Source organism: Lissotriton vulgaris, chromosome 6 (genome assembly GCF_964263255.1).
Source record: "Lissotriton vulgaris chromosome 6, aLisVul1.2, whole genome shotgun sequence".
Classification (NCBI taxonomy): domain Eukaryota; kingdom Metazoa; phylum Chordata; class Amphibia; order Caudata; family Salamandridae; genus Lissotriton; species Lissotriton vulgaris.
Window position 1 is genome coordinate 306,857,861 of NC_141694.1, and position 16,637 is coordinate 306,874,497.

At 41.5% G+C, this 16,637-nt stretch overlaps 1 protein-coding gene across 7 annotated transcripts in view; it reads right to left on the reverse strand.

Moving 5' to 3' along the window:
• Window positions 1-16,637, reverse strand: part of LPIN1 (lipin 1) — a 512,424-nt gene that overhangs the window by 50,012 nt on the left and 445,775 nt on the right. For all 7 annotated transcript variants that reach the window (XM_086926320.1, XM_086926321.1, XM_086926319.1 and 4 more), the window contains 3 exons: window positions 15,722-16,076; window positions 12,025-12,118; window positions 2,791-2,981 (listed from right to left, as the gene is read on the reverse strand). In XM_086926320.1, the coding sequence (XP_086782446.1) occupies window positions 2,791-2,981; window positions 12,025-12,118; window positions 15,722-16,076 (640 nt within the window). The remainder of the gene's footprint in view (window positions 1-2,790; window positions 2,982-12,024; window positions 12,119-15,721; window positions 16,077-16,637) is intronic.

The window sequence follows — 16,637 nt, forward strand, 5'->3', positions numbered from 1 at the left end:
AGATGTGAGGAGGATGGGGCAGCAGTGCAGGTGGAGGGGAGGCAAAGACAGACACTTTCTACATACTGCAGCAATAGGAAGGGTATCTTGTAATGAGATGTTGCTGGTAGAAATACGTCTAGAGCTGTTTCCAGCATGGATAAGGAATGGTGTCAAAGGGATCTGTACCAGGATGGAGTCCCACATTGCAGGTGTGATAGGTGATATAGAGACAGAGGCACAATCTGGACTAAGCTATTAAAGTATCTCCATCAAAAGATAAAGTCGAGTGATTTGCAACATAACCAGTACTGAACCATTGAAATCATGAAAATCACAGACAGAGATGAAAAAAAAGCATAAATGCTGCTTAAGTGCAACAGGCACTTTGATGGATATGACAGATGAATGGAAGAAAAGAAAGAATTGCTTTCTGGGAAATGTTTGAATCAAGACTGAAGCACAATTATTTACATTGCAAATGTTGTGTACCACCACACTGAGTTAGCAGTTTCTGTGTCTAATTCTTGCCAAAGAAAAGAGTGTTTTCGACCTTATTCTTAGATGTGTGTAGGTAGGTGAAGTCCACAGTGTGTGGTATATAAATGTTGACCCTCACTCACTTATAATTATAAGGCAAATGATAAGAAACTGAATACACCACAGATGCCTTCTAGGAGTGTAACTATGGAACAATAGAAGTAGATTAGGAAAGTAGGAGTTACACACAAAGTCATTCAGCATACAATACACTGATGATGCTTAGAACAGGATGCCCAGCTCCCAAAGTAAAAAGAGAAACAATAGGTGATTAATATTCAAAGGATAACACCCAATATCAAAATCTTTCTGTATTACTAATCTTTCAGGTTAGAGACATATTTAGATTGTCAACCCTTTAAAAAAAGTATTGTAAAAAGTAAAGAGGAAGCGTAGGATTTGGGTCAGTCAGGACTGACTTTTATATTTGTTGTGGTTCACAGCTGCTAGGATGAGCTGTCTAACCTCTTAAGCGCTGCTGACGGCCAACGGTCGTCACGAGCACTACCTCCCCAGTGCTGCGCATGACCATTGGACGTCCATTCAGCACTAGTTCCAATGGACAGCGCAGCACTGGGGAGGGATATTTGCGAAGCAGCTAAGGTGCTAACAAGGCCAGGGCATTTTGAGGATGCATCTGTTTTTCCCTTACATGTCGATTATATGCCATCAAGTATCCATTTTGTTAGACTGCAGATACAACTTGTAATTGAGACCCAGTGTGTGTTCTTTGATGTATTTACTGTGCTGATACAATCACATTTAATTGCTGATTTATGGGTTTCTTGTTTAGGAAATGCAAGCTGTTTGGATGCCCTAGCCAGTCAAAAGGACAGTGCTATTCACTAATCGCCTTTGCATATTCATTTGTTTCACTTTGTTGTCACAATGTTGATGGATTTATGGCTTTTTCTTTATAATGTAGGGACATGCACGTATGTAGGCATTCCCAAACATGGAAGAAAAATACGGACCATTTGTCAAGTGTATCCACAATGTACCAGTTTCCTGTGTATGCTTTTTAAAAATTAACACCGTACAATGCAGCCTTCATCTCAATCTTCTCCATAACACTGTTTTTGAGGGTAGCATTAAACTCTGCTAATGCAGCTGTTCAGAAAACTGGCTCTAAATCAGATAACCTGGATTCAATATTGCTGTATCCAAGTTATTACTTTAATATGGATTGCGTTTTTAGGACAACAGAGAGCAACCTGCATAAAGTTGCCCTACAATTACCAAAGCCTTCTCCTAAGAAAAAGCCAGATCTATTTGCTTTGCCAATGCCTTTTTCTGTGTGAGGATATTTATACACATACAAAATAAAATCAGGAAGGATTATAAAGTGTCCTTTTAAGTCGAGCCTAGAGTCAGCATGCATGCGCTCTGCGAGGCATGCTGTATTCTCTCTGTGGAGATAAAACACACCCATCACACGCCCATCGCTTTTCATTGGTTGATTGGTCCGCCTTTATAAATTCCACAGTTTTTGTTTGTGAACACAAGACATTTGTCCCACCTTGTGGATGTTTTGTTCCTGTCCTGACTACTGACCCTGCTACATTGTTCCTTTTGACGCGCCATTTGTTTTGTTTGCGTGCAAACAGCAAATTACACACATTGTTGCAATTCTCGTGTCAAACACAAAGCCCTATCTTCAGAGCTGGATTTTGTTATGTGTTACCAATTTACCCATGAACAGCAGATGCCAAGAAACTGCATCTTGGCCCATAATAAGCTAACAATAGAAGCTTGGGCAGCCCTTTTCCTGCCTTTCTGTTGCTTCATGGCTCCGAAGTGACACAGAGGAGGGAAGGCACATGATTTTATATGTTAGTTCATAGTACTTTGCAGTCGCACACAAAATATTATAGTGCTGTTCGCGTGCACTTCTTTCTGTCTGTGCATTAAAAAAGCCTAGGAATGTGTCTATAAATGTTTCCTAAGGCAAACACGTATTCCTGAATCACACTTCATGACCCAGTGTGTACTAATTGTATAGCTCTCCAATAACAGGCAGCACAACACCCAGGATAAGGTGCTGCATGGCTAAACATTTATAAGGTCCCAAAGGCCAGCCCAATTGCATTACAAATGCTTGTTTAAATAATGGAGTAGCACATTGAACTGGATAATAACTGATGGAGGCACTTTAGAAGTTAATTTACATTTAATTTAATTATTTTCAGTCAATTCCATATTATCTCCAATTTCCCTTCTGCAAATATATCTAAGGCAGACTACAGTTTCAAAGTCGGTGCTAGGATTTACCTTTTGTTATTTCTTTGTTGTCAATGAGACCTCCACAGAGTGAAATGGCGATGGACGGCAGGTCTCTTATTCCATCCGAGATGCTTTCCACACCGCTGTCGGCCCCTGAACTTCCGACAGACTGGGGAGACTGGTTATTTGATCGGGCTCCATTTTCAGTCCCACTCTTTCCGGGTACAAGATGTTCACCACTAGAAAATAGATTTTCGAAGGTTGCTTTATTCCTTTAACCAATGTGTAGAGATTTAGACATACGAAGAACCATTAAGGTATTTGTTAAAATGTGTGTGAACTGTATAACGTTATTTTAAAAAACCTTCTTCAGACACAAATTGACTTAATTTATTTCAAAAGCAATTCCCAGCATTGTGCTGGAGCAGTAGAAAGAAGATTCTGTGGAAGTAGCAATGTTCCTATTTCACCAGAGCAACTATTATGGTGAGTGAGTAAGGACTCTTCTTTTGTGCATGAACTTCAGCATCACTCTGTCGTTTACAAATCCCTGTGATCTATTAAGGATTGGTCGTCCATGGTCCTCAAGGCTCATGTATTTGAGGTGCCAGGTTTATACATGTCCAGGGATGCAATTCTGACACATCATTCCTTATCAGTGCTTTTTCACAATGTGTTTTATTTTGACCAATTCCGTTTTTCAAAATGACCCGTATGAAAGTAGGTGACCATTTCGCAGACAGCATGACAACATCAAAAAACACACTCTCAGCTACAATCCCACGGATCAGGGGCGGCCTTAAACATGTGCAAGCTGTGCACCTGCACAGGGCCACCAAACCCCAGGGGCCACCACGCCAATATATATCCTTAACACCTTGGCTGCTAAGGAGAATATCCTGGTGTGCTGGGTCCTAATGTCAATGGGCGTGGTCGTGACGGAACCATTCCGTCATCAGCACAGCCCAACCATGACTGATGACAGAATAGTTCCGTCACAAGCATCGAAGGGGTTAATATAATATTCCTCTGAGGATGGATACATATTTGCGTGGTGGCCCCTGGCAGGGATTTGGCGGCCTTCGGCTCTGGTCCACTTCCAAACACCCTGACCCCCCCTCTTCACTGGCTGCCGCGCTCCGCCCCGCCTGGACCCCCTCTTCCGGGGCCCCCTACCTATGCTCCATGCCCAGGGCCACCATGAGCCTAGAGCCGCCCCTGCACGGATGTGACACAATCCAAGGGCTACAACAGAAATACAGATAAAGCAAAATCTGGGGACTCAGCGCCAACGAGCTTGGTTTATTTTTATTTTCCTGTCCACTACTTATTTTTAATAGGAGTACCAGTGTCCAAGGAAGGGAGTTTCCCAATAGGCAAGGGAAAGGGAAGGGTGTGTAGTCATGGATGAATGCACGTTTCAGTACTTTTCAGTAGTCTGGGGAGACCAGTGTCGGATTAAACCCTGTGCAGTGCCCCCATGCAAATTATCTCCTAATACCCAATGCACCGGATATTTTTTTCAAACTGACAGCTGCCAGAAGATGAGTTTTTAAGAGACATTTACGTGAATCTGATGTCTCTGGTTGGATTACTTTAAGTTATTAATGGGTTCATTACATTAATATAATATTCTCTCTGTAGAGTATTTAATGTAAAGATTTTGTTTCTTTGAGTTGATTAATTTTTTTCTATCCTTTGGAAATAATGTTTAAGAAAGCTTGATTGTAATTTTCTTTCAGGATCAAATCAATATTTTTTTGATCTGTTGTTGAGGGGCCCCTAAATGGAGTGGGGTCCATAGGCTGGTGCCTACTTAGCCTATTTGCTAATCCAGAAATGGGGGAGACCCATGTTAGCCAGTAGCTTTCTCCTCTTTCCACTGTTACCCGCTTCCTTTGCCCATGGCCGGAATTTTAAATTTGAGTGGGAATCTTGTGTCCTACCATATCACCTTCTCCTGGTAGCTCTCCTCTCTGTCTCAACCGTAAAACCCCTGACAATGAAATGATAAATCGGACACTTGAACAAAGGTTCAGGTCATGACGCGTGATCCAGAAGACAGAGCCTGGGAGTAACACTTTTTTAAAGATGGCGTGTCGGGGTCCTACAAGTATTAAGCGACTTAGAGGAATCGTTGGGCATCATAGGTGTACTTGAGGCATCTTAGTGTGAAATTTAGGATAACACACACAAGTTTTTAGAACAATGCTACATCTCAGCATAGACGATAGGGTAGAATATCCCCATCTTCGCGGTGGGGTTGCATCAGGCTCCACTTGACGCAAGGATGGAAACAACAGAGCTATTTCATATTTTTGCTGCAAAGCTGAAACCTCAAATGTGAAACGCATCGAACTGTTGCTTGGACCCCAAAGGTTCCAGTGCAGCTTGTTAATATTAATGAAACTTCTAAATCACTAATACATGCTTTCCAAACTACAGAGGGTTGATGAATAACGCCAAGATACTCAAAAAATGTATTTATTGCCTTTAAAACAATCCACACAGGGCTCCAGCAGCTTACTCGAAATCCAGAAATATGCATGCCTGTAATCCATTTCCTCCACTGCTCAGATTGACATTGTAATGCCCTCTGAGTGTGTCAGAGCCACTTTCATAATATTTTGCATATGGGTATATTATGGCTGTATTATTCTGGCTCTGCCGCTGAAATAACTTTAATTTAAATCACTTCAGAATACTGCGTCCTTGTCAATGCGTTTTTAGCATGGATTTGCTCTTATAACATTCGGACATGTGGTGTCACTGTTGTGCAAATTAAAAGTGTCCAGCTAGTTTCTGAGGGGAGAGCCTCTGCTTTGGTCAAATCCGATATTGCATTAGAATGTATCCGCACAAGATTGAGAAAAAACTCACAAAACACATTTATTAAGTCTTTGGTTGCTACTATTTATAGTGCGAAAACGAAACAGTCGCATCAATATTACAAACACTGGTAAATCACAATTCTACGTGCAAGAGTGGGGAATGTTTCAGATCCCTTCAGATGGAAAAAAAATCATGGTCCACAGGTAACGGTTTAAAAATTTGACAACAGCGCCACCAAGTGTCTGAACTTTATACAAGTAAAATACTGATGAGGAAGAACCAGCATAAGCATTTCCACAAAAAAATCGAATTTGAAGTTCATTGGGCCTGATGTACAAAGAAGGTGTCCCTTCCTGCACATAAACAATTCTAAACTGCCATTTTGTCCCTTTCATGTGTGCTGCTTCATGCAGCACAAATGAAAGTGACAAAATGGCCTTTTCAAAAAAAAAATATGTACAGGAAGGTACACCTTCCTGTACATAAACAAAGCATGGCATTTTGCTTTTTCCATGTGTGCTGCACAAGGCAACACAAATGGAAAAAGCAAAAACGAGGAGAAATAATGCATTTCTCCTTGTTTCACCAACTTAAGACCAGGTTTTCCCTGGTCTTAATTTTGGCGTTGCCTCCTATGTACGCTGCCCTTGTACATAGGGGGCAGCGTCAAAATCAATGGGTGTTGCGGTGGAGCGCCAACCGCAACACCCACTGCCCACCCCTTTCACGCTAACCACAGTGTGAAAGGGGGGCTTATTTACAAGGCAGCGTTAAGCCACGTTAAGTGGCTTAAAGCTGCCTTGTAAATAAGGCTCAGCTCCTTTCGCCACCACAATGCTGATAAAAGTGACGCTGTGGTGGTGATAGGGCCTTGTACATATGCCCAATAGTGAGTTGCAGACTGTCCTGCCTAATTAATATTCATTAGGAAGGTCATTCGCACAACATTTGGTTACACGCATAGGGATTGTGGCATGCTTGGTTCAACAAATCACCATTTTCGTGATTGCCTTTAAATAAAATACTTTTTTTAAAACTTTTTTTTAACGCAGCTGCATTTGAAAAGGAGTTTACTCTTTCTTTAATATTGCTTTGAGAGTTGGCAGTGGTTCTCTGGACCTCTGTCTAAATCCCCAATACACTTTTGGGTTCCATTCATAAAGGAAGAGTCCCAAATGGTTTCCTTCCCTTTTGAAAATGTGTTACCACACCAACTCTGGAGTGGGTACTTTTTCAATGTTCTGTGGTCAAACTAAGGACGCAAAATACTGATACATCACATACCAATTCACAATTTGGCAGGGATCCCTACAACACATCCTTTCAAAGTTGCAAGTGGGATGCATTTGAATCTCATGTTAGGGAGTCAGTAAATGTTTGCAGACTTCTGAAATGGAATTATTGCATAGTAAAAACTTATTTTGAGCTTACAACGCATCTATTTTGCTAATCACAGAATTTACGATTGTAAAATATACTAGTACATCAGGCCCATAGGCGAAAATGTGGAATACACATAGAAGTCTCTTGATACATGCCTTGGGATTTGAGAGGCTGCATGCAATTTCCAATTCACCAAGGGATGTACCATAATCCTAATTTCCACACATGGTAGTGGAAAGTATTCCCATAAATCCCTAACAAAAACCTCTATTCCTAAACTCTGTTCGTGGAGGTGCAACACTGTAGAAAATATATATGTGTAAGATTAGGAAATATGTAAAATGTTTCAAAACGTCTTTGATAGGTCCGGCTTCAGCCGAAGGCATTCGATTTTAATAATATATATATGTATAAAGATAAAAACATACAGGGGCTTTCAGTAAGCTCTTTTCATTAATTTCTTGGCAGTAGTGTCAGTCACGTTTTACTTCTGCCCTCCACAGCATACAGCATGGCCATGGGGCCACGCACCCCAAAGGACCCTACGATCAGCCCAGCTCTCCTACGCCGAGGTCCCCCGCACCAGAAAGACCAGATCAGAAGGCCGCTCCTTCTCCTTCCTCGCGGCCAAAGCATGGAATGCCCTTCCGCTCCACCTCAGACAGACAACATCGCTCCCCATCTTCGCAAGAAACCTCAAAACCTGGCTCTTCGACAGACCCCCTCCTTGATGGATGGAACCTGCACCCCCCCCCCCCACCCCTAGCGCCTTGAGACCCTTACGGGTGAGTAGTTGCGCTTTAACAAACTCCTGATTGACTGATTGTTTGATGGGGCAATAGGTACACTTACTTTGCAAATTTGCTGAGGGCTCTGCGAGTGGCAGCATTCCACTTATTATACAATGTACACATCCACAAGCAAAGTAGTCCAATTCAGATCCAGGAACTCCTGGCCCAGAATGTGCTTTTTCAGTTTAAGAATCTCAAGTTTTTCTCCATTTGCAACTTACAAAATATTTGTTTACGTGGTCCATCTTTGCCGTTTGCGTACAGCCCACGAACTGATAGTGGCTGCCAGCTTTGAAAATAGCTTCTTAAACCATTCCACAACAACTGCCTGTGTGCGCACTTACAGGTGACCATCTAGGAAGGATTTTAGTTTGACTTTTATTACAAAAATACTTCCAAAATATTAGCCATATGTATGCATGCGCACATATGTCTTTGATCGCACGAACACCAATCTTTAAATGGCAAAAGCAGGTGATCTGGTGTTTGCTGCCGACGTATTCTCTTTGCCAATGTTGTTTGCTATGGAAATGTTTTTACAAAACCTTTGCGCACACGCGCGTGTGTGTGGGTGTGTGTGTGTGTGTGTGTATGTGGTGTCCCCTTCTTTATTACACCCAGTGAAAATGGAGGATTTTAATGCCCATTCTAACCCTATCTGCATCAATTACAACTGAGTAAAGGAGGTATCCCTTAGCTGTAAATTCATAAATTGCATCAACTATTTTCCAAACATTCCCTAAATTATAGTAGTCTGGTTGTAATCTCCTCGTTTGTATTTCAGTTTTCAGTGCTACATCACTCCCTGGGGAATGCATGCAGCTACATTTTAGATGTGACTTATGAATGCAGAAAATCTGCCGGTGTAGTGGATTGTATGCCTGCATGGAACGCTTTTCTCTCACCTGCCAGGTTTGTATGCAGAGTTTATTTGATCACGTTTAAGTAGTTGTGAATTAGACCCGTGGCATCTGGAATCTTACGGATTGAAGGAAGCTGCCAGTTCACACCTCTATTTATGTTTTTAATTTAGGAAGATTTTTGTGGTGCCAGATTTTTCTCTGCCTTTTTTACAGAATTTAAACAAAACGTATGGGAGAAAAAGTTGAAAACTTTGGAGAAGTGGAATAAAGTTGGACAGAACAGCCATTACGCAAGACTGTGTGCCAGCTTAAAAGGTTTACGACAGGCAACACATGTTCATGACGTCACAAAGCAAGGCCACATACTCAAGCACACACGCCGCAAGACTATTCTTCACCATACACCCTGCCGTGCATTACTGTGTTCATGTAATAACAGAGACATAACCGGTCCATTATTTGGAAGAGGTGACTAGGTACACAGAACTCTTCATACAAGATTTAACACTTGTTTTTTGTGGTGAAGTGCTTGGGAATAAACAGCCTGATTCATCAAGCCGAAATCGGCTCGCAAAGGGCCAGATTCTGAGAATTTGGCCCTTTGCGAGCTCTATTTTTGCATTTGGGATTCATCATCTCAAATGCAAAAATCGGTAATAGCGATGTCGCAATTTTGCGAGGAATTACATTTAAGTAATCTCTATTTGAGATTCCTTAAATGCAATTCATCATCCATTAAAAAATTGCGAATTCGCAATTTCGACCCGCTATTTACCGCAAGGTCAAACCTCGTGGTAAATAGCGAAAACTTAGAAAAATGCTTTTAAAAGCATTTTTCTAAGTTGCATGTTGCACACACACATGTCCTTTGGACATGTGAGTGAGCAACACCTGTTTCAATTTGCATTTAAGGGGTGCTACAGGGTGTCCTTTGGACAACCCTGGCACCCTTTAAATCGCTATCTTATTTGCGATTAGCAAATTGCTAATCGCAAATAAGGAATACTCCCCATTCATTCCTATGGGCCTTTTGGCCCATAGAAATGAATGGGGAGTTATTCCTTATTTGCGATTAGCAATTTGCTAATCGCAAATAAGGATTGTGTAGGAATCGCAAATCTTTTTGCGATTCCTACATGAATCCCGTTTTGCGAGTCTGTAATAGCGATTCCTTATGAATCGCTATTATAGACTCGCAAAACGGGTCTATGATGAATCAGGCTGAAAGTTTTTAATTGGTCGATATTAGACTTAGAAAGCCCGGTAGCCCAGTCCACTAAGTAGCACCACACCTATCACCAGGATGCATGACAAACCTCAGTGTCTCGCTTCCAATGCCTCCTGTCCAAATTATGCCTGCGTTTCCTAAAGCAGTACTCACTAACACCTATTGCAAGGAAGGGGCACCATTCTTTTAATTTGTACGGGTCCTGATGAACTGTTCCATTATATCAGAAACCTCTAATGGCAGGGAGTGGGGCACAGTATAAAGGAAATGACTGCAGCATGATATGGAGGAACTCTTAGTACAGGTAGCCTGTAGCCGACAGTGAAATATTCATGCGCATGCCTCTATGGGTTTTTAGGAAATGAGGCTCCTGGTCTTTTAATGGAGGCAGAGTATCTTAAAGATCCAATACAGGGCCGGCTTTAGCACTGGTGGCACTCAGTGCGACAATCCGCTATGCACACTTCTATAATCTCATCGGATTCCTTCACTACCACTGGGCAAAGGCACCCCTCATCTCTCCATAGCCCCTCTCTCACATACTTTTCATTTATTTTCAAACACTGGTAAATGCTGGCTTTACTAATAATAATGTATATCCACCCAAACAAACCCTTTTTAGCAACATTAGGAATGGATAATGAAGGCCTGGGGGGGAAAACATAACGTCCTATTTTATGCAGTTTGCATGCAGCTCTTTGATGACAGTTCGTAACTGTCACTGTTCTATATTACAGTTGTATCTTATGAACTGCGGTTACACGAGAATCTCTATGACAAAAGCCGTCCTCCACTCGCGTTCTTTGCAGCAGGCATATTGGCCCACATGCATCAAGCATTTTTGGAGTCGCAAACGTTGCGATTCCTTAAAATCGTCCGTTTGCGATTCCAAAAATGTTTTTGGGAATGCATCAAGCATTTTTAGAAATCGCAACATTTTTGCGATTTCTAAAAATGCGATTGCTTTTAAGAAATCGAAAATTTGCGATTTCTTAAAAGCAATGCATGAATACTTTTTAAATTGCGAATTCGCAATTAGAGGGATAAATTTACCGAGTAGTTGAACTACTCGGTAAATTTGCAAAAAGTGTAATTAAAACAGAAAACGCATTTTAAAAGCATTCATGTTACGGACACACATGTCCTTAGGACATGTGTGTGTGCAACATGATGCGAAAAATACATTTCAGGGGTGCAGGGGGGGTTTATTTGAACCCCCCTCACCACCCTTGAAATGCAATCAGGATTTGCGATTTTGAAATTGCGAATTCGCAATTCCCATTCATTCCTATGGGCCTTTTGGCCCATAGGATTGAATGGGAATTGCGAATTCGCAATTTGAAAATCGCATATTTTAAAAAATAATCATGCATAGGCTTTTGCGATTTCTAAATTGCGAATCGCTATTTATCGCAATTTAGAAATCGCAAAAGCCGAGATTGATGCATGTGGGCCATTATCCCTATAGACAAAACTCCCATCCCTCTCTCTAACAGGAACATTAATCACAAGAGTTATCTTGGCATTTGTATTGCTGCCTGAAAGCTTGATGCACAAGGAACTCTTCAGGTGTTTTGAAATCTTAAGTTATTGCTGAGAACGGCACCCTCTCCCCAGGTCAGTGCCCAGTGCAGCTGCACCAGTCACACTGCCCTAAAGCCGGCCCTGGTTCAACATCAAGTAAAACGTGTTGCAACCAAATGCTACTGCGCCGATCGCTCTTGGAACTGAGCGAATCATGCAATCAAATCTTCTTTTAAACAACTACATCTGTCCAAATGTGCCTCCCCATGAGAACTGTATGTACGTGTTCCCATGCCTTTGTGATGATGCCATGTAGCCTTGTCAAGCATGTACATTGCTCATTCATAGTGAGCGTAAAGTGGTGATGCCCTTTCTGCCCATTTAACAGCAATGACTGAGGCACTACTTTAGAATTCAGTGATAAATAACCCATGCCTGCTCCTCATCGGCACATCTTCTACTGTGGAACAAATTTCCATAATACACCATATAACGCGTGCATCAAATCACTAGGAAATTAAAAAAAAAACTAATAGAAAGAAATCCCATGGCTCGAGGCCATAATTTACAGTAATAGAATGTGGTACTGTTGATATTTAGACTGCCAGTAAAAAGCAACCTAATGACTAACTGAAATGCACTGAAGCAACAAGAAATCTACCTCTTGGGGAAATAGAGGGCAGCCACTTCTGGGTCCATGGCGGTGAGGTCATCTAAATAGACACCGTCAGCTCCAAGATGTCTGCTCCGTTTGTCTACAAACCGAAATATAGAGGGAATGATCAAAACAAGGCTTCATATAGAACAAAATCAATAAGAACTGGCAGGAAAACGATTTTTGAAGTTATGTTAAGAAGGGGTTTTTAACTGAATAGTATTACTGATGTTTAGCAAAAAGATATGCATTATATGGCAACTCAAAAGAAATCGCGAACAGTAAATTACCAATTTCTGTTTTCTTGTACTTATTTCATAATTTTAGTTGTATGTCAGAATAGTGAGTACAAAAATATTACAGCCTGAGTATAAACCACCAAAATGCCATGAAAGTAAGTACTTATAAGTACGTATAGAGTTACTATTCTTAACTTCACATACTTTTTACAGAAATCTACAGATTCAAAGTACATATATGTGGAGGCAAGTTTAGTAAACCTATACTTCTATATATGCTTACCTTCAAAATATTTTTGTAGTTATTCTGATTACCACATTTTTGTAGCACGATATTTAACCCCTTAAGTGCGGGGAACGTTCAGCGGTCGTCGCGTGCACGTCCGCTGAACGTTCCATTCCCGTTAGCGCAATCGAACGTCCGCACTGGGGCGGAATTTTCGGCGTGCTTAACGGGTTAAAACTCGATATGCTGGGGGTAAATCATAATATGTCAGACTTAACATTATGGAGTATACTTTCTTTACTAAACAAACCACACCAAAGTAAATGCCAAAATGTAAAGAGGAGGAGGAGCCCTTTCGGGACTAAACACCAATCAATGAGTACGAGTGGTCCACCAATAAGGGCAGACTACGTTGCACGAGACATGCTAGACATACCAGATATTTCTCTAGAATTGCAGCTTACCAAATGACTAGTTGAAAGCAATAACATCTTGTTTCTAACTAATGTTATATTTACTTTGCTAAATAATCATTCATACACAAAGAGCTCAATCAGTTTTTAGTGTATTTTAGTCATGACAGGCGCTTGTGCATTTGTAGGGCACAGCAAGTGTCAAGATTCTTTCATGCTCAAGTCCAGGGGCACAACTTCAGGGGGGGCTAAGCCTCCCAGCGTGGGATGGCCCTAGCACTGGTCGTGCACGGTGCAAGTCTTTCTTTACGCCCCCACCCCCATTTCACCCTTCTCCATGAATTCCCTCACTACCACTCGCCAACAATGCACCTCAAATCTCTATAGCCCCTTTCTGACAAACATTTAGATTTTTTATAGGGCTACTCATAGTTTACTTGCACTAAGTTCTGTGATCTGCATGGTACACGTTCATTGTAGCAGGCACATTAACCCTCTGTGCTGTGTGGGTGACAGGAGTGCCCATGTGAGTGCACAGTGAGTGAAGCGACAGGGTGAGATGAGTGACAGCAGGGTGAGTAAGGTGACCATATGAATTTGGGTGCGGATTGTATGATTACTGATGGGCTTGTTTGAGTGAGCAGAGCGGGGGACAGGTGAGTGAAATGTCCAATGAGTCCGGGTGGGTAGTGTGCTTGTGTGACTGCAGGGTGAGGTACAGGGTGCACAGTGCAAGTACAGTACAGTGTGAGTGCAGAGTGAGCAGTGTGCTCATGTGGAAGGAGAACGACGGTGTGAGTTCATGGCGAGTGGCATAAGTGCAGTGTGGTCTTGTGAGGGCAGGCTGAATGATGTGAGTGCATGGTGATCAGTGTGAGTGCAGAGTCAGCCAGAGTCAGAGAGCCCTAAGAAGCTGTGAAAACAGATAATGGCCCCATGAAAAAGACGCTGACGATTGCGCGTCAATTAACACGAAGTATCGGCGGTTTCCGCGAATCCACCGCCAGATGTTGGCAAAACCGGTGGCCCAATGTTGTAAGGAATACCTAAAACAGGCTGAATAACCAGGAAATGATTAGTGAGCACTCAACTAAAGAACGTACAGGATAAGAAAAACAACCCCAGAAAAAGAAAATAAAAGGTGCGAGCACACGCAATAAGAGGACTGCCTGTGTAAGAGACACCAAAGGCAGGTAGCAGAATAGAAGGACACCCTTCCCTCATAGAAAAGAAAGCGAATCTGTGGATCGACTGTTGCTGGAAAACAGACAAGTTAAGAACAGAGCCCTGATGAGAACCCGAAAATTGACGTGAGAGGGTTCGAAACGCGTCGGCACATTGAGAAGCAATTGACTTGGAAGTCCTTTAGACTAATTAATTCATGTGTGGTCTTATAGAGCGATTTGTTGCTTAGAGTATTTTTTACTTTTTCCCTTGCATTAAGTTGTTATGGATAGTAAATGAACTTGGTGTCAAGATAGGGCACCCCACAATAATTGATGTCTGTTGATGAAATTGTCTCTATGTGATGAATTCTATCTCTATATATTGTTTAATGTTGTAGAATATATATGTTGTTTTGTACAAATTGTAAATATGTATGTATAGTGGTTTTTCTTAGTTGAAACAATACAGAAACATTTAAAAATAATGAAATAAAATAGGTATGAACAAAGTATACCTTACAAACTCCAAATTGATATTGGTTTGTAGTTCTTAAATGTGAGACATGAAAGAAATGTGCAGCTGGTAATTCTTTGTATAAGTACTACTGCAGTTTTGGCAGCATCCACATTCTGACTGAGAAAAAACACATACTCCCAGTTCCCCACCTCGTAATGTGTAAACAAATTGTTTCTGCTCACTGAGGATACAGACAGGGCACACCTTGAGCAGAACCTGAATGACGTCATAGTTTAGGCAGCCCACAAAAATGAAAGGAGAAGAAATTCTTTACTTCCATCTCTTGTGGAATTCTACTCAATCAATGGCCCCCCATATGATTATTTTTGGTCACTGAGGATACAGACAGGGCACACCTTGAACAGAACCTGAATGACGTCATCGTTTAGGCAGCCTATCAAAAATGAAAGGAGAAGAAATTCTTTACTTCCATCTCTTGTGGAATTCTCCTCAATCAATGGTCCCCAATATGATCAGGACACAAAGGTACTCCCATCCCTGAGTCCAGCTTGTCATGGGTCCACAGGAAAATAGCAGGCTGGCAATGACAACCTCTGAGGTAATTTTGTTTTTAAAAGCGGTCATCAAGTTTAAAGTGATCATTGTAATTAGTTTCTTTTAACCATTGGTTTTACACCCTTCCCTTAATCATATGTCCAGCCAAAAAGTGTCTTGAGGCAATTGAGTTCACTGAGCTGCACAATACAAGAATCTTCATTTCTTCGTTCATTTCATCAAGGGAAGTTTAATATTCACTAATCTGTCATCTCGCCTAGATTATAGTCTGTTTACCTTGAAGAGCCACTGTTCACTCACTCCAGTCCTCAGAAACTGCCATAGCCATATGTTAATCATTTACACTAAGATGCTGTGACTATGTTCTTCCATGGTTTATTGCTCCAGCTTCCTTCTAGCCTTATATATTCTGCACAGAACAGACATTTTAGGAAATATAACTACTTGGCTAATTTTGCAGAGAAACACCAGTATGATTCACTCAATATAGCTAGTCCTTTTAGTTTACTGTATAAAATGATATTATTCCCAGATCCAATGTAATTCCTACTTTTACATGCCCAGAACATATATAAGTAAAGGGGATTGTGTAACTTCGAAGTACAAAGTTCAGCACACAGGTTTACCTTTCTTTTTGGAAGGAGAATCTGTTTTGCTCATGGGCTGGTTGATGCAGACCGTGGTGTGGTTCTTCTCTTCCTCCGCGCTCAGCGGGGGTGCAGCCGCTCCTTGAGAGTCGATGTCCGGCATAGTTATAGTTACGGTTGTGGATTCAGGTCCCTGATGAACCTCGTGTTCCGGCTCAAGATCATGGACGGTCTCTTCAAGGGCTCTAGCATCCATGTGGTCCTCTGCAGAAAGGGCGGCAAAGCTTCGTGGGAGGTCAGAAGTAGGGGAGTCGTCTTGAATAACCCGGAAGTGGGTGCTTTCAGAAAGATTTACATTTAGGAGATTGGATTCACGCGGCTTGTGCGTGGACATCTATAAAAATGTACAGAAAATTAAAAGAAACAGAAAATATTAAACCTCCATTCTTATAGAGCCTTCAAGTAAAACTGTTCAATAAAATAAGTTGCTGACATATTTACTTCTCCTTCTACTAGAAAGTGAGAAATGATGTGACACTGTATAGGTGTCTCAGGACTCCCTGAAAAGGTGCGACAGGTATTTTAGCTAAATATTGTATTACATTATACTGAGCGCTTTGAACAGTGGCCACATAATCTAGGATTGCTAGCCCCTTGACTATCAGTTCCCACGAAAAAGGAAGTGGAAAAATACAAATGGATGGGGTACTAGTCATTTTCTAAATGCAGAGAAAGAGTAAACACAATCTGGGAGAGCAGGGATATCATTACAGAGATGCTGAACATAGACCATATAATTCTACGACACTGTATGATATAACCGAACTTGACACGTCACTGTGGCACTTTTTTGTAGAGAAAATCTTCAAACCTAGCAGGTTACCCTGTTGCCAAAAGGCGCTGAACCTGATAAATATCTAAGGCTGAGTCGTGAGATCCTAAACGTGGCCCATAC